Source organism: Macaca fascicularis, chromosome 14, assembly GCF_037993035.2.
Source record: "Macaca fascicularis isolate 582-1 chromosome 14, T2T-MFA8v1.1".
Taxonomy (NCBI): domain Eukaryota; kingdom Metazoa; phylum Chordata; class Mammalia; order Primates; family Cercopithecidae; genus Macaca; species Macaca fascicularis.
This window is the reverse complement of record NC_088388.1, coordinates 11,062,562-11,079,530: the sequence shown is the minus strand read 5'-3', so window position 1 is coordinate 11,079,530 and position 16,969 is coordinate 11,062,562. Positions and strand designations below refer to the sequence as shown.

The following is a 16,969-nucleotide window of genomic DNA, read 5'->3' as shown; positions in this document are numbered from 1 at the left end:
TCACGCCATTCTCCTGCCTCAGCCTCCCGAGTAGCTGGGACTACAGGCGCCCGCCACCTCGCCCGGCTAGTTTTTTGTATTTTTTAGTAGAGACGGGGTTTCACTGTGTTAGCCAGGATGGTCTCGATCTCCTGACCTCGTGATCCGCCCGTCTCGGCCTCCCAAAGTGCTGGGATTACAGGCTTGAGCCACCGCGCCCGGCCACTTACTGGTGACTTAGAAGTGGGAGGAAGGTTTATGGTTTAGGGTTCTCTTTTGTCAAGCACACAGGATGAGTATAGGAAGTCCCCGGCCAGGAGCTGGGAGAATGGATTCTGTGTGCATGGTCTGAGCTGGCTGAATCAGCACCCAGGACTTGTACCAGTTGGGGTGCAGCTGAGGCAGGCTACGGCTGGCTCTGGGCAGCCTTGCTGAGGCATCTGCAGATACCAGGTGATATGAGCAGAGATGAGAGACTTGCAGGAGGAACCAGGGCATGTCAGAGTTGCTGGCAGGGTCTGGAGCCAGTAGTAGGCCAAGTCACTGGTCTCAAAACCCCGGATCTGCAGAAGCAGGGCTAAATCCACGTGTCTCGTCTCCCAGTCTCAGTCCAGATGCCCCATGAGGGTCAGTCATGAGGGCAGTGCTGCCTGAGAAACTGCAGGATGAGTGGGGCTGGTGACCCTCAAGCAACCAATGGGAGCATGAGGAGTTTCAGCACCAAGGGGGAACACCAAGGCTCCAGATGTTCCAGGAGGTGAGGTGGGTTGTGGTGATTTCTGCTGTGCCCAGATTTGCCCTGAGAGTCCTGTTGTCTGAATTGCTATGAGCTCCCCCTGGGCTGTGTGGTTTTTTTTCAGGGGATCTTCAGGCCAACCCCTCTTTCCAGGTTGCCCTAACTCAACCCGAGCCCCCGGGGTCCTACCTGCAAGGCAGTGTGTACAGCTCAAGGAATGCGGACTTTCCCCCGGGGATAAACTGGCTACTGGGGATAGGGTTCCAGGCAGAGTGCCAGTGGGCATTTATGGCAGGGCGTGGCAGGCCTCACTCCTGCCGCCTGTAGGTGCGCATAAGGCTGCCTTTCTTGGGCTGCCCCAGGCTTCCCTGAAGTGAGCTCCTTTGAGGACACAGATGCTGGACATCCTGGTCTTTTCCTGACTGTAACCCTTAAATTGCCTTACCCTAACTCATTTCACATGGTTCCTCCCATGATCATCTCCCTTCTTCCCCTATTCGTCCTTTTCAGCCCAGAAGGAAGGAGGAGAAGGGTCCTGGGGGTGAAAGAGGCTAAAGTTTCAGTGCCTCACAGCTCCTGGCAGCAGAGGGGTCAGGCGCACACATCCTGGTGCCAGATTGTCTGGATTCTAATCCTGACTCCACAATGTACCAGCTGTATGAACTGGACAGGTTACTTAACCTCTCTGTGTCTTGATTTTCTTGTCTGTAAAATAGGGAATAATTGTAGTAATCTCCAAGGGTTGCTGGGAGGAGTAAATGAGTTAATATAGGCAAATGGTTTAGGACAGTGCCTGGCACATAGTTAGCGTTCCCCACAACCCCTTCCCTCTTCTCTTCCCTCCACCAGCCCAGAGCCCACAGGAGGCAGAGCAACCAAGAGAGCTCAGGTAGTGCAGCAGGCAGGATTAGGTTAGCTAGCAGGCTAATCTAGAGTGGGCTTTGAGTCCAGACCCTGTTGGAATCTAAAGATTCCATCATCCTGACCATGCTGCTAGAGGGGCCAACTTCCTGAAGTCACAGCTGTTGTCTTTCTTTTTTTTTTTTTTTTAATAGAGGCAGGGTCTCGCTATGTTGTCCAGGCTGGTCTTGAACTCCTGGGCTCAAGTGATCCACCCACCTCGGCCTCCCAACATGCTAGGATTACAGGTGTGAGCCACTACACCTGGCCAGCTGTTGTCCTTTTTCTTCTGCTTTGCTGTCAGAGGTTCCCACCTGCTGTCACAGAGGGGGAGGAGCTTGAAACAAAGCCTCTGATTGGCTGCTTTCATTTCAGCCAGTCATTTCAGCTCTTGTCAATTTCTAGCCTGACAGGGAGGGGAGGAGCATTAGATATTTAGCTAAACCTCACAGGAATATTTGAATAGGTTAGAGGATGGGGGAGGGAAGAGGGAGGAAAGGAGAGATACAGAGGCACAAAGGCAAGAGTCTTTTCTAATTGTCTAGGATGGTTTGGAAAATCCTGGGGATGGAGTGGGTGGGAGGGGACTGTATGGCCTCCGGGGCTGGAAGCTGACGAAAATGGAGTGGCCATTCCATTTGAGACAAGAGAGACATGGAGAGATGGTGTGCAGTCAAACCTTTTAATGATGTGGTTTTGGTGGGGATTATAAAGGGAGGTGGACCCCTGGGAAGGTGCTTTCCTGAACCACAGCCCCCAGACTTGGGTCACCATTTCCTCTTCCTCCTCCTTGTGTGGGTGGCCCGAGACCTGTAGGACCTTCCCTCCCTTTAGGGTTCTGTAAGGCCCCTTCTCAGTCCTCAGAGTCCATTCTTCTCTTGTGCGGAGGCCTGCAGCGGGACCATATACTTCTGGTGCTCTTGTTGCTGTGGCGTCTGTTTCCCTTTCCTGCAGGGGGCAGAAGAATGGCACTCTGGGTACGTAGCCTCCAGGCCAGGGCCAGGAGATGGGGGCTCCTGTGGGGTCTCCACTCAGCTGTGCCTGGCCACCCGCTCTCTGCCCCCAATGCCTACTGCTCCCCGGAGCTGGGATCCCCAGGAAGGATTCTAGGAGAAGCTCAGGCAATTGGGGACAAAGGGACACAGAGCTTTGGGCTAGAAGAGGACGCCTGGACTTGAGTCTCCATGCCACCTCGCCCTGCATGTGTGACCTGGGATAGATCCCTGCTCCTTTCTGGGTGGGGGCCCACCTGCTCTCCAGGTCCTGCACCGTGTCTGGCAGTGGCTGGCCCAGGGTCTCTGGCAGGAGGACAGTGACAGCGCTGGCGGCCACGGGAACAGCACCGTAGATGAAGAGAGGCACGGAGGGGTAGAGCTCGGTGGTCATGCTCACCAGTGGGCTCACGATGCTGCCCACTCGGGCCATGGTGCTACCCATTCCCAAGCCTGTCTGCCTGCAGGGCCCGCAGCGGATGGGTGTTGGTTAGAGTTCTGGCATGAATGCCCAGGCTCTGGTCCCATCTGGAGGGTGGCAGCTCAGGCTCAGCCCCCAGGACACTCCCAGTACCTCCTCTGTTCCCCATTTAATTAGCAAACCAATTTGGCGATTTTTTTTTTTTTTTTTTTTGTAGAGATAGGGTCTCTACATTGCCAGGGCTGGTCTTAAACTCGTGGGCTCAAATGGTCCTCCCCCACCACAGCTGTTGGTGATCTTTTTCAAAAGAGAAATTGGAAAGGGTTCTGGCCAAAGAATAAGGAGACTTAAGATTGAATTTTGCCTCTGCCCTTAACTTGCTGTGTGACTTTGGGCAAGCCCCTTTCCCTCCCTGGGCTTCAGTTTCTGCTGTCAAATGATTCAGTTGTGTTACACTATGGTTCTCAGATCACCTGGAGGAATTGTGTTATAGTTGCAACCAGCCAACATACACCTATTGGATTAGAATCCCTAGTGGGAGGGAGCTGGAATCTGCATGTTAAGAACATTATTCATGACAGAAGAGGTTAAAAACATTGACTCAGGAGACATACTGCTTGGGGTTCAAATGCATGCTTCACCATCTGTTAGCTGTGTGATCTTGGAGAAGTCACTTAACCTCTCTTTGCCTCAGCTTTCATGTTTGTAAATGGGAATAATGATAGTGCCTACCACAATGGCTTGTTATGCAGATTAAATGAATTAATGTTTGTGAAAAGTTTAAGACACTGCCTGGTACATAGTGAGTGCTTCGGATTATTGCTCTTTCATCTGAAATCGGATAAGGGCACAGGACCATGACCCTCAGGGTTCCACTCTGCAGACTTTACAGGCCCACTCCAAGTAGCCCAGGGAAGCCTGACATTTCTTTGACATCTCATGTAAATTTTGCATCCCATTCTTGTTTCTTTTCTTTTCTTTTCTTTTTTGAAATGGAGTCTCGCTCTGTTGCTGGGGCTGGAGTGCAGTGGCACAATCTCAGCTTACTGCAACCTCCACCTCCTGGGATGAAGCGATTCTCCTGCCTCAGCCTCCCAAGTAGCTGGGACTACAAGTGTGCACCACTACGCCCAGCTAATTTTTGTATTTTTAGTAGAGATGGAGTTTCACCATGTTGGTTGGCCAGGATGGTCTCGATCTCTTGACCTCGTGATCTGCCTGCCTCGGCCTCCCAAAGTGTTGGGATTATAGGCATGAGCCACCGTGCCCGGCCCCCATTCTTGTTTCTTAATGCAAAAATACTGCCCCCCATCTTAGGACTCAAATGAGCAATACTATATTTATTCCTACTGCTGGGATATTATCAGGAGTGAATCCTGAGATAGGAAATTGCTTTCACGTTTGTGGTCTTTGCTTTCAGATGTATCACTTGGTTTATAGATGGAATGTAGGTTTGGTGGCAGCTTCTAATTTGTGTTTTGGAGATTAAGGGAGGACTTCAATTTGTTGCCTCTGAAATGTGCCTTCTTGGTTCCTTACCCTGCCCCAGTTGGTGGTTCCTTTTGAGATCTTCTTCTAGGGTCTAGTAAGGGCTTAGAGGACAGTAACACCTGTGTTAGCTAGGCCATGAGGTGTGTACTGAGTGGCTACGATGTGCCTTGCAATGGTGAGTGTTGGGAGGGGCCTTTGGGCTGGGATGTACTTGATTTAGCTCTGGGGTCCGACCTGTGCACAGGAGAAATCTTTCTCCTCTTGGAGAACAGCCTCTCCAAGAAAAGGCTGTCATTCTCCTGTTAGCCTCCCACTCACCGGATCATTGTGGGATACAGTTCCCCAGTGTACAGGAAGATGCAGTTGAAGGAGGCAGCCAGACAACCCTTCCCCAGCACAGCAAGAGAGGTTCGGATAACGGACTGGTCTAGAGAGAAAGAAGGAGGGATAGCTGGAGCTTGGGAGTGGAGGCTAGGAGGAATTGGCCCCCTCCCTTCTGAGAGGTTGGGTTATATGTGGGGATGGGACTGAGGAGAAGGGGCCAAGGTGCTCTTGGGTGCTCACCCTGGGGTACCACCCCATTGAGCAGGATGCAGATGCCTGCCAGCAGCAGTGCGGCCATCTGGGCAGGCCGGCGACCCAGGGAGTTGATGACAAGGAAGCCCACAAGCTTGGCAGGTAGGTCCACAGCACCAAAGATCACCTGGATTAGGTAGATGCTGACTCCAAAGCCCTGCAGGTCCATGACCAGCCCATAGTATGCAAAGCTAGTGGCAAACCTAGCAGAGAGAAGAGAGGGATATGGAGTTTGTTAGGGAGGCTTAAAGTGGGGTCCTTTTTCAAAAGCGGGGGAGTTGCATTGGGTACCCTGCTTAAGGAGCTGGAATCTGTCTTGGCTAATATTTCTTCGTTTAACCATATAATCAAACTGCAGGGTTTAAGTATTGAGGTTGTCCTCTAATACTCCAGATTTCTCAATCTTCTGATAACTAGGGTCCCAGTTAATTGGGGGAATTTTCACTTAGTTGCTGTGTAGGATTTACATAGGTCTAGTTCTCATCTTTGCAGTTGATGCTGGGCTGAGGGAGGGCAGGTGGATATCCAAGCCATCTTCAGGGCCAAGGCAGCTGGGAGAGTACAGAGCCTTCTGGGACCTGTCCATGGTCCTGGGATGAGTGTTGTGCTTTTTAAGATGTCAAGAGCCCAAAAAACAAAGCTCAAGATTATTGGCTAGAGCCCATGACTGAGAATAAATCCCAAATTGGAAGCAAATAATTCATTGGCAGGATTGTTCCTTCTGATCATGTTTCCCTTAACTGTCATGGGATTGCTATGGTGATGGGAAGGAAGGATAATGGGGAGTGTTGCAAAGGGAAAGGAAGATTTTCTTTGGCCTTGGCCAAAGTGTTCTTTGGAGATGAATTTTAGTCATCTTGTTGCCTGTGCCTGTGTTTCTGGCAGGCACCATCAAGCCAGTAAAATCTATGAATATTTTGCAAGCCAGACTGGTCTCTGCCTTCATGATGTAAGTCTATTGACTCTGGAGCCCATTGGTCCTGATGAGGTGTCTCCATATTGGAACAGGGCTAGTGAAAGGACAAGATGGGGAGACTGGTGTCCTGTGTGGAGACTGGGACTGAGTCGAGGCTGGGGGGCATTTGGTTCCTAAGGGTGATCCCTAGTATGGGGTTACTGCTTCTCACAGCAGGTCTGCTGACCTTCCTGCCCTCTTGTCTGGCCTCTTCCACCCATTGTGTCTCCTCCCGCCCCAGCCAGCCTTTTGTCTCAGTCTGTCCGTCTTTCTGGGCCTACCACAGCATGGAGAGGCAGAGGAAGAGGTGGCGGAGGGTGGGGCAACGCAGCAGCTCCATGGCCGATGCCTGGCCTTTGCCCATGGTCAGCTCCTTCTGCAGACTGGCCCGGAGTACCTGCTGGGACCGGCAGAGCTCAGGGCCCGGGATCTTCCCAAGGAGCTCCTCCCTAATCGCTTACTCAGAGGAGTTCCCTGGGCCCTGGGTTTGGGGTTTGAGGATGAAGCACTGGGAGGTTATCATGGGAAGTCTCAGGGGATCTCACCTCCATACTCAACTTGGCTCCTTCTTCCCGCTTCCCATTGATCCGGGCGACTCTCTGCAGGGCCCTCAGGGTGAGGTCCAGCCTCCCGGAGGAGGAGTGCCAGCGGGCCGACTCGATGAAGAACCTGGGAGCAGGGGTGGGGGTGGGTGTCAGCATGGCTTCAGTTCCAGTCAGCTGGGTGGGGGGCTGGGGCTGGGCTTTCCAGGGGCCTGCGATGGGATTTTATTTAAGGTTGGGAACCCAGGGGCCTTGCCAAATCCCTCTCTCTAGGACCACGAGGCAGTGCCCAGCTTGGTAATGACATATTCCCCAATCCAGAAGCTCAGCTCTTGGTTGCTGGTAGGGGGAGCAGAGCAGGCAGGCTGACTGAGTAGGGGAAGCCAGAGAATTGGATATCCTGGGGCAAAGCCTTCTCCCCGCAGCCTTGGTTTCCCTGTCTGCCACACAGAGGCATTGTACTGGGTTTGACCTTCTCTCCATTTGTGGGATGGGATGTGTGCTGAGCTCTGGGAGATGTCCTGTCCCTTGCAGCCCTCTGGGCTCCTGTGGCAACCATGTCCTACCCTAGGCCCCACGCACCAGGAGTAGATGAAGAAGGCAAAAAAAGGCACAGAGATCAGCAGCTGCAGGTGGCGCCAGTGGGGCACAGCATAGGCCACACCGGCCAGGAGGAACTGGCCCAGGCTGTAGACATAGCCAATCAAGGTGCCCACGCAGGCCCGCGTGTGGATGGGCATCCACTCCACATCTGGAAAGAGGGTTAAGACAGGATGCTGCAACTACCTGGGCTGCTGGGCTAGTAAAGACCCTCCCTCCATCCAAACCTTGGCCTGTCCCAAGGCTCAGTGGAAAATGCATCGAGTAAGTTGAGTGCCGGGGTGATGAGAGCGGGGCAATTTCAGTGGAGGTATGGATGGGGAATTGGGTTCAGAATATCTGGGAACTGCCCGCTCCACATTCTTGATTTTTTTGTTTTTTCTGCTCCTCCTCAACCCATTCTCCTGACTGGAGTTCATTCTCCATTGAGAGCACCTCTGGCCACTTGGTCTGTCTTCAACAGCAACCATTCTTCTGGCCTTCCTCAGCTGTGGACTGGATTCCACTCTCACTGGCCAGAGCAGCTTGGAGGAGGCAGTGGCTCTTCTGCATCCCAGAGTCTTGAGGTAGGAGTGGGACCACCTGTCTGGTGTGGTCTGGAGAGGCCTACCTCCTGTCCAGGTGGGCTCCCCATTGGGCTGCTGGGACAGGGACTTGGATACTTAGGCTGGACTTGGGGGCTGGATTTCTTAGGTGTCTTGCCCAGGTTCTAGCCCAGTCCCGGTTAATTCGTCTAGTCCAGAGAATCCCAAATCCTTGGATTTCCTTCTATGGTTGAGGAATGACCTTGGGTAAATCCTTTCCCTTCTTCTCAGCCTCAGATTCCTCATTTGAGAAACATGGGGTAAGGGGGGGTTATCTATCAGAGGATGCACATCCATGGCCCATGGAAAGACCACACTCAGTCCACGAATGTGTCTTGTCTGCACGATGCTGCCTCACCCTATGTTTATTATTAGAGTTAATTGCAAACATTGAAAACACTGGGACATTTTACATTAATCAAAGAGGAGGGGGAAGCTATGACAGCCCTAGGATCTCCTGCCTGGAGCAGCTGTGTGCCTGGGGTGTCTCTGGATGAATGTGTCTCGCCTTTGAATACAGTTCTCGCCATTCCCTAATGCCTCCTGCACCTGGCCTGCTTGGCCTCTTGCATGACCTGCTGGCTCTAACAATGGAGTTCGCAATCCTGTTTTTAAATGAGGGGTCAGGGTGGCATGAGCCTGAGAAAAAGCTTGTTGTATTGGCAGGAAGGTGAGACCCAAGAGAGAGGCTGGAGGGCAGGCAGGGCTCAGGAGGGGCAGGCTGGGAGGGGAGGCTGGAAAGGGGTTGCTGGGCTGGGTGGCCAGAGGGGAGTGGGCTGGTAAGCGTCTCTCACTCAGTGTCATGCAGTTGAGGGCGATGCCAGCCAGAGACATGCCCGAGAGGAGCCGGAAGGCGCAGTAGATGGGGAAGTTGGGTGCGAAGGCTGCGCAGGTCCCTGACACAGCTGTCTGCAGGTAGTTCAAGATCAGTACCTTCCGGCGGCCTAGCCTGTGGGAGGAGGGGAGACCTGTAACACGGCCCTGGAGACTGATGGGGGCCAGGCTGAGCCAGGAGAGGAGGGCTCGCACTGGATCATGCCTAGGCTGGGGTATTTTGAGGACCTCTGTGGTATTATGAGACTGGCGCTGTAGATTCTCAAACCAGCCCCGGCTGGCAATGCCAAGCTCCCACCTAGACCCCCTGAGCCCAGCTGAGCCCCTAATCCCAGCCCAGCCCCTTGACCCTACCCAGGACTGACCTGTCTGCAAGGTAGCCGAACACCATGGCTCCGAGCAGCACCCCCACCATGTATAAGGACTGGGCCAGCTGGCGTAAGGCCCTGTGAGAGCACACGAGGTCCCACTGTGGGGAGAGGAGCAAGGGTCAGGCAGAGATGAGCCTGGCTTCAGAGAATCCCCTTCCCCTCCTTCAGCTGGTCCTCTGGGGTCCATGTCACCCTCTTCCTCTGGCACTTTGCCCTTTGCTTCTCTAGTCCTGACAGCTGAGAGCGTTTTTCTTTTTAACTCAGCAATTAAAAAACTCAGCAGTTAACTTCTCCATGTACATTTTTTTTTAAACAAAGGCCCCCATCTTCCCATCTTGGCCCCTGGATGGGGAGCCCCAGGTCCTCACCTCAGTCACGATGGTAGATGGGAAGGTGCTGTTGTCATAGATCCAGCCATCGGTGCAGGGCTCTGTGTCCCCCGTGCCATTGGCTTCTGTGCCATTGGGAAAGGGCGGTCCCCACTGAGGGGAGGTGAAGCGGAGGCAGGACTCAGGCTGCCCCTGCCTGTCCCGGGGCAGCCAGGCCTCCAGCCCCCCATCCTTGCTGAGGTTGGCGTTGGCAGGTGGGCGGCAGTGGTGGGTGGGGATGGCAGCAGTGAAGTTCTGCACAGTGTTGTGAGAAGCCATCAGGAGCAGGGGGAGGACCACCAGGGTGACCTGGATCTGCTGGAAGCGGCCGACACCCCCCACCTGCTGCAGGAGGTCATTAAAGGCCATTGGGCCAGGCCCAGCCCAGCGGCTGGGGGCTGAGGCCTCCCAATCCCAGGACCTCTGCCTCTCTGCCTGCCTGCCGTCCTCTGCTGGAGGAGCAGCACTGCCGTTGCCTCCGCAGCTGGGTTGCTCCGGGAGCTGAGTCCGAGCTGCTCTGTGGGGGGACAGCAGCCTCCTTGGCTGCTCCTCCTTCTTCCCCGGTCTCCCTGATCTGTCCCTCCCTTTTCCCCTTGCAGCTTCTCCTCACTTCGGGGGTCAGGGCAGCTCGGCTTTCAGGGTCGGCTGGAGGCCTGACCCTTGCATGGGCAGTTTTTAATCCTTGACCTGGAGGGAATGAGTTAAAGTGTGACTTGGTATCAGAAGGATTAACCCTCCAAGGATTCCTTGTGTCAGTGGAATTTCTCCAAGTGGTTATAAAGGGCAGGAGAGGGTGGACTGAAGCAGGAGTGGGGAGAGGGGTGTATTGGGGGGGCATCTGGGCGTCTGGGGGTAGGAGGAGCCAGAGTAGGATCTATTGGATCTATTTGTCTTCCTTTTAAGAATGAGACTGGGCTCTGGGAAGTGTGGTGGCCTCTTGAGGAGTTTCTGCCCTTTTTAGTGGATGAGATCCAAATAGTCTGCCTTTGGGAAGGGTTGCCAGGGAAATTACAGGGTGCCCAATCAAATTTGCATTTTAGGTCAATGAAGAATTTTTAAAAGTATGAGTATGTCTCTAATATTGCATGGGACATACTTATACTAAAAAATTCTTCATTGATTTGAAATGCAAATTTGACTGGGCACCCTGTATCCTTATTTGCTAAATGTGACAGCCCCAGTCGTTGTTCTTCTGGGGACAGCTCGCATCTTATAGAACCACGGGCTTGTTCATTTGGAAGAAACAACAGAGGTCAGAGGCTGCTCTTGGAGTGGGACCTAAGACCAATGTCATACACAACGTGGGGTGGTTCTGCAGTGGCTCTTCTGGCCCTTCCAAGGGTTGGATTTTCCCCTAGTCATACTGTCTTCTGTCCAAAGTGTCTCTTTCCTTTTCTTTTCATTTCTCTTTTCTTTTTTTCTTTTCTTTTCTGACACAGTCTCACTCTGTTGCCCAGGCTGGAGTGCAATGGTGCAATCTCCCCTCCCCTCACCTCCTTTTCTCTTTTCTTTTCTTTTCTGACACAGTCTTACTCTGTTGCCCAGGCTGGAGTGCAATGGTGCAATCTCAGTTCACTGCAACCTCCACCTCCCAGGTTCAAGCGATTCTTGTGCCTCAGCCTCCTGAGTAGCTGGGATTACAGGCATGTGCTACTACGCGTGGCTAATTTTTGTTATTTTTAGTAGAGATGGGGTTTCGCCATGTTGGCCAGGCTGGTCTCGAACTCCTGACTTCAGATGATCTGCCCCCCTCGGCCTCCCAAAATGCTGAGATTACAGGCGTGAGCCACCACGACTGGCCTCTTTGCTTTATTTTTGAGATAGGGTCTCACTCTGTCATCCAGGCTGGAGTGCAGTGGCACAGTCTTGGCACACTGCAGCCTTGACTTCCCTGGTCTCAGGTGATCTTCCCAGTTCAGCTCCCTGAGTAGCTAGAACTACATGTGCGCACCAGTACACATGTATTTATTTATTTATTTTTAAGAGATGTGGTTTTGCCATGTTGCCCAGGCTGGTCTTGAACTCCTGGGCTCAAGCAATCCACCTGCCTCAGCCTTCCAAATTGCTGGGATTACAGGAGTAACCCACTGCGCCCAGCCATAGTGTTATTTTTTAAAACAATGAGCATGAACTTACTGTATTTTTAGCCACAACTCTAAGATGACATGAATTCAATGACATGAATTCCTCCAACAGAGTTTTGGCTCCTGAGTCACATGTGATCAGGGAAGTGTGGAGCTCTGATTGGATGGGCTTCCATGGGATCCAGTTGGTTGGATCCCAGATTGGGGACACTGAGAGACAGTAGGTGGCAGCTTCTTGTTATTAACTTGTGCAATTCATATTATATAAAACATAGACTCTGGAGTCAGTCTACTTGGACCCACACCCTCACTCCACACTTATTGGCTGTGGAACCAGGGGCAAGTGACTAAACTCCTCTGTACCTCAGTGTCCTCATTTGCAAGATGGGGATAATAGCTACGTTTGCTGCCTTGAGTTTTTGGAGCATTAAATGAACTAATATAGATAAGAAGCTTAAAGTAGCTCAGATGCCCTGTAATTCAGTGGTTACTGACTCTTCTTATTTGTTTCTGGTGAAAAGGTGAGACTATCACATTGATTTTAGAAGGAAAATGTGTATAAGTACATCTTATCCGAAGAAGAGTGATTTTTGACTGGGGGTGATTTTGCCCCCCAGGGGACACTTGGCAATGTCTGGAGATATTTTTGGTTGTCACGACTCAGGATGGTGGTGGTGCTACTGGCTTTTAGCGGGTAGAGGTTAGGGATGCCGCTGAATATCCTGCAATGCACAGGACAGGCCCCCACAACAAAGAAATATCTAGACCCCCAAATGTCAGTGGTGCTGAGATTGAGAAACGCTACCTTAAAAGATGTTGCAGGCCGGGCACAGTGGCTCATGCTTATAATCCTAGCACTTTGGGAGGCTGAGGCAGGCAGATCACAAGGTCAGGAGTTTGAGACCATCCTGGCTAACATGGTGAAACCCCATCTCTACTAAAAATACAAAAATTAGGTGGTGCGCACCTGTAATCCCAGCTACTCCAAAAGGCTGAGGCAGAAGAATTGCTTGAACCTGGGAGGTGGAGGTTGCAGTGAGCTGAGATCATGCCACTGCACTCCAGTCTGGGCGACAGAGTGAGACTTCATTAAAAAAGGAAAAAAAAAAAAAAAAAAAAAAAAAAAAAGATGTTGCAGAGTTTGTGTGTTTAGTAATCAATCTTATACCTGCTTGGTCAAGGAAAGATGACTCCCATCAAAATATTTCCAGGAACCCCCAGGATCTCATTTTGTGAAGAAAATGTTTTGGAAGGCAAGGAAGAGAAATCCTCCTCCTCCTTGTTCTGCTGGAGGACAGCTGGATAACCTGGCCTCCAAAGGCCTGCAGCTCTTCCCCAGCCTGGGCCCACCCAGCCACTTCCACCACTGGGGTGGCTGAATCAGGAAACGGATCTTCCTGTGTCTGCTCTAACACCCTTCTCCACTATGTCCTAGCTTGACTGTTGAGCTTGGCTTACCATGCTGGACTCTTCCTTGCCCTTTATGGTGTGTTTCCATTCTGAGTCTCTAACTGTCCCTCTAGGTAACCTGGCTCCTGCTGACTGCCCCTCCACCTAGCTTTGTCATTCTCTTGGCATGTGTCTAAACATGATGGATGATTAGGGTTCCATCGTTTTACAGAAAGCACTCTAGGTCCTATACAAATGAGCCAATGCCAAGGGTCATGAGAAGAAAGGATGTTTCTCTCCGTCTTGCTGTTGAAGGGATGTAGTTTGATGTCCAATTTCTCTCGTTAGAAGTCGAGATGCCCTGTTCATGTTGTGTAGTTTATGCAAACTTCAGTCTTGTGCATGAAGCTGGGAGGGTATTTATCATTCATCAGGACCCTGAGATCCATGAAGTCTTTGATTGGTTCAGACCTATTCTGTCTAACTTCAAAGCTGAGTTCTTTTTTTTTTTTTTTTTGAGACGGAGTCTCGCTCTGCCGCCCAGGCTGGAGTGCAGTGGCGTGATCTTGGCTCACTGCAAGCTCCGCCTCCCGGGTTCACGCCATTCTCCTGCCTCAGCCTCCCGAGTAGTTGGGACTACAGGCGCCCGCCACCGCGCCCGGCTAGTTTTTTGTATTTTTTAGTAGAGACGGGGTTTCACCGTGTTAGCCAGGATGGTCTCGATCTCCTGACCTCGTGATCCGCCCGTCTCGACCTCCCAAAGTGCTGGGATTACAGGCTTGAGCCACCGCGCCCGGCCAAAGCTGAGTTCTTAACTGCTGCTGTTGAGGTGTAGACTGCCCAGCCCAAAGGGTTTTGGAAATTATCTGGGCTCATTTGTACAAAAGAGAAAAGGGGAGGCCCAGAAAGGGATGCAACTCAACCCAGCCTTCCCCCTCCCACCTGGTGTTGGTTCTGGGCTGGGACCCAGTGGGTATCCAGATGCCTGACAACATTCTCCAGGCCAAGATACATAAGAGTCCTGTGGTCTGGGGTTGCGAGGACAGCTGGACAAACAGCTTGGGGACTGTGGGGCCAGTCTCCTGCTAGGACCTGGTGCCCTCATGGGGGAGTGGGTGGAGTGTTGAGGGCAGCAGGGGATGGTGGGCCCCTACAAGCACCCTCCCTCTCTAAGCCTGTGCCAACCCCGCCTTGGAGAAGAGCTCCCTCCTGACTGCCTGAGGAGCCCCGAGCCTGGCTAGTCTGGAAAAACCTCCATTGGAGACTCTGGGCCCTGAATTGTGTTTGGGTCCTGGGATCATCTGAGTGGCAAGGGTTTCCCAGCAGCCTCCTGGCTCATGGAGAGTTTCTGGATGGGCATACTCGCATGGCAAGTGATTTCCAGAGCCAGGAACTGTCCCTTAGGGGAAACTTTTGGGCCACTGAAAGCTCACAATTGCACTTCCTTGTGCTGACTGGAATGTAGACTTAAATTCTGGTCATACTTACTGAGAAAGGGTCAAATCTGGGAATCTGTGATTGGCCCAGAGCCATAGAACCACATGCCATCTAAGTTTAACACCATCACTCAGGTAAAAATGTCTCATTGTACACATAAGGAGACCAAGGCCCAGAGCAGGCAAAGGATTTGTCCATGATCACACAGCAAGCAAGTCTGGAACTCAACTCTTTGGACTCCATTGTTCTTCCTACCATGCCAGCAGCCATCACATATCCCAGATTTTCTGGGAGAAGTCCTGATTTTGTATAACTTTATTCCATTATATAAATGGGATTTAAAGTGTGGGACTACCTGTGATTTTGGTTTTTATTCTTTTGTGAGACGTTTCAAATAAATAATTTACAGATCATATAAAACAGTCTTGCTTAGATCACGTGCCCTAACCATGGGTTTGAAATGATTGACTTGGGGAGGAGTCCAGCAGATTCCAAGTGTGTGCCAGGCCCCTCGCAACATTCTGAGTAAGGAATTCTGAGATACACTGTGAGCTTTGTGCCTTGTGGCCTGATTATCCTGGCTGATGGATGGTGCAGAAATTAGAAATTCCTCCAAAGACTTCCATTTATAGACTGGACATGAGGCCAGTGACCTGTGAGTTGACACAGCATGAGGACTCTGCCCAAAAGTGGTGCTCCATATTGGATCTCCATGCATCGAGCCAGGTGGAGTCCCTGCTTAGAGACAGAAGGGAGGGAGTAGAAAAAGCAAGCGGAGCTGGGGCTGTAGAGGAATAAGCAGCAATGGAGAGGAGGAAGAATCCAGAATGGGGATTTGGGGATTGCAAGAAGAACCGGTCTTGTGAGTGGCCGGTTTGTCCTGACCAACAGCCCAGTTCACCATGAGTCCTGACCATGTACCTGGAAAGCATTTTCCTGGGTGTCTTCCCTTCCCGTCATGCATGTCCTTGCAATAAGCACCCCGAAGCAGCACAGGAATAGTCATGGCCGGGACATCCCGGCAACCACTCTGAATTCTGGACAGCTGAAAGATGGGGGCATGGCAGGGTCAGTGTTCCTCCCTGAGCCTAGTCCTTCTCCCTCCAGGTTGAGACCCAGTCAAACGAAGGGGAGGCATTGCTGGCTCTGTTGTCAGCTGATCCTAGGCTCCAAGGTAGAAACTCTATAGGTAGAAACCAGGTTCCAAGATAGAAACTAGGTGGCTTCTCCCCATTCAACCCCATAGCACTTTCAGCATAAGGGCCAGATCTCAGGGGGCAGTGTGGCACAAGGCTGGTCCTAGGTGCCAGCCCCAGGTGCGCAAGAGGGAGTCCTGCATCCAAAATGATCACAAATGGCCAGTCCCAGCAGCTTCCCACGTGGCTGGGTGACAGATGGGCTGGGATGGGAGACCCTTCTGCCCTTCTCATTCTTTTTCTTCTTGCCTCTTGATTCTCTTCCCTGACTTACCCCTGACTTCCCCTACTTATGCTTTCTAGGATCTCCTGCCAAATCATCTATGGTACTTGGACTCAAATTCTTGTCTTGGAGTCTGCTTCCAGGCAAACACCCACTAAGACACGACTGTGATCATAGTTCATTGTCTGATAAGCAGGTACCCAACCCAGGCTCTGGGGCGGGCGGGGAGTCCCAGAAGGCTTTTCAGAGGAATCCATCCAAGCTAGGCCTTAAGGATGAGTTGGTGTGAGCCAAGTGCCATGGAGTTGGATGGGGAGAAGCCAAGCGCTGGACATGGTGAAGAGCAGAGGCAGTCTAGGATCTGAAAAAAGTCAGTGGAGGCTGGATTTCTGGGTACAAGGTAGAGAGTGTTAAAAACCAAAGCTGTTGAGGCAGGTTGGGCCTGGTCATGGCAGGCCTTGTGAAAGACTTTAGATTAAAATCTAAATGTTTTAATGTTGAAGCAGGGGTACAATATGACCCCTTTCATATTTATTAAGCTGTCTCTCAAATATCTAAATATAGATTTGAGAGTAATTAGCTCTGTGTCTGATAATTAAAGCCCTGTAGTATGTCTGAGTTGTCCAATGTGGTAGCCAGTAGCCACTACTGAGTGCTTGAATTGAGTTAGTCCAGGCCGGGTGTGGTGGCTCAAGCCTGTAATCCCAGCACTTTGGGAGGCCGAGACGGGCGGATCACGAGGTCAGGAGATCGAGACCATCCTGGCTAACACCGTGAAACCCCATCTCTACTAAAAAAAATACAAAAAACTAGCCGGGCGAGGTGGCAGGTGCCTGTAGTCCCAGCTACTCGGGAGGCTGAGGCAGGAGAATGGCGTGAACCCGGGAGGCGGAGCTTGCAGTGAGCCGAGATCTGGCCATTGCAATCCAGCCTGGGTGACAGAGCAAGACTCCGTCTCAAAAAAAAAAAAAAAAAAAAAAAATGAATTGAGTTAGTCCAAACTGAAATATGCTGCTAGTGGAAAATACACACCAGAATTTGAAGACTTAGTTTGAATTTAAGATTATAAAATATCTAATTAATAATGTTAATATTGATTAATCCTGAAATGCAATATTTGAAGATATTGGGCCAAACAAATATTATTATATTATATATATAATATACTCAAGATTTATCTCACCTGTTTTCTTTTAGCTTTTTAGAAATGGCTACTAGATGATTTGGAATTACATATGTGGCTTATACTCTATTTCCCCTGGACAGTGCTGGGGAAGAATGTTACAGGAAC

The 16,969-nt window shown here is 51.3% G+C and overlaps 2 protein-coding genes and 1 long non-coding RNA gene across 4 annotated transcripts in view; 1 reads left to right on the top strand and 2 right to left on the bottom strand.

Annotated features, from left to right (window-relative positions):
• The window catches only part of SLC22A9 (solute carrier family 22 member 9), a 136,572-nt gene that overhangs the window by 48,914 nt on the left and 70,689 nt on the right, over positions 1 to 16,969 (top strand). The window lies entirely within an intron of this gene.
• On the bottom strand, positions 2,284 to 9,996 carry SLC22A6 (solute carrier family 22 member 6). 2 transcript variants are annotated; one of them, XM_005577529.4, is made up of 10 exons: positions 9,350 to 9,996; positions 8,976 to 9,079; positions 8,571 to 8,725; positions 7,175 to 7,343; positions 6,596 to 6,719; positions 6,332 to 6,450; positions 5,084 to 5,298; positions 4,838 to 4,946; positions 2,865 to 3,068; positions 2,284 to 2,563 (listed from the first exon to the last, which is right to left on the bottom strand). In XM_005577529.4, the coding sequence occupies exons 1-10, from the start codon at positions 9,716 to 9,718 to the stop codon at positions 2,476 to 2,478; spliced, it is 1,656 nt and encodes a 551-aa protein (XP_005577586.2). In that variant the 5' UTR covers positions 9,719 to 9,996; the 3' UTR covers positions 2,284 to 2,475. The 2 variants fall into 2 exon arrangements, with proteins under 2 accessions (XP_005577586.2, XP_045227946.2); XM_045372011.2 differs by having other exon boundaries at positions 6,332 to 6,447.
• LOC141408439 (uncharacterized) lies at positions 14,597 to 16,667 on the bottom strand. Its single transcript, XR_012423140.1, has 2 exons — positions 15,181 to 16,667; positions 14,597 to 14,994 (listed from the first exon to the last, which is right to left on the bottom strand). It is a non-coding gene; the product is annotated as an uncharacterized lncRNA (long non-coding RNA).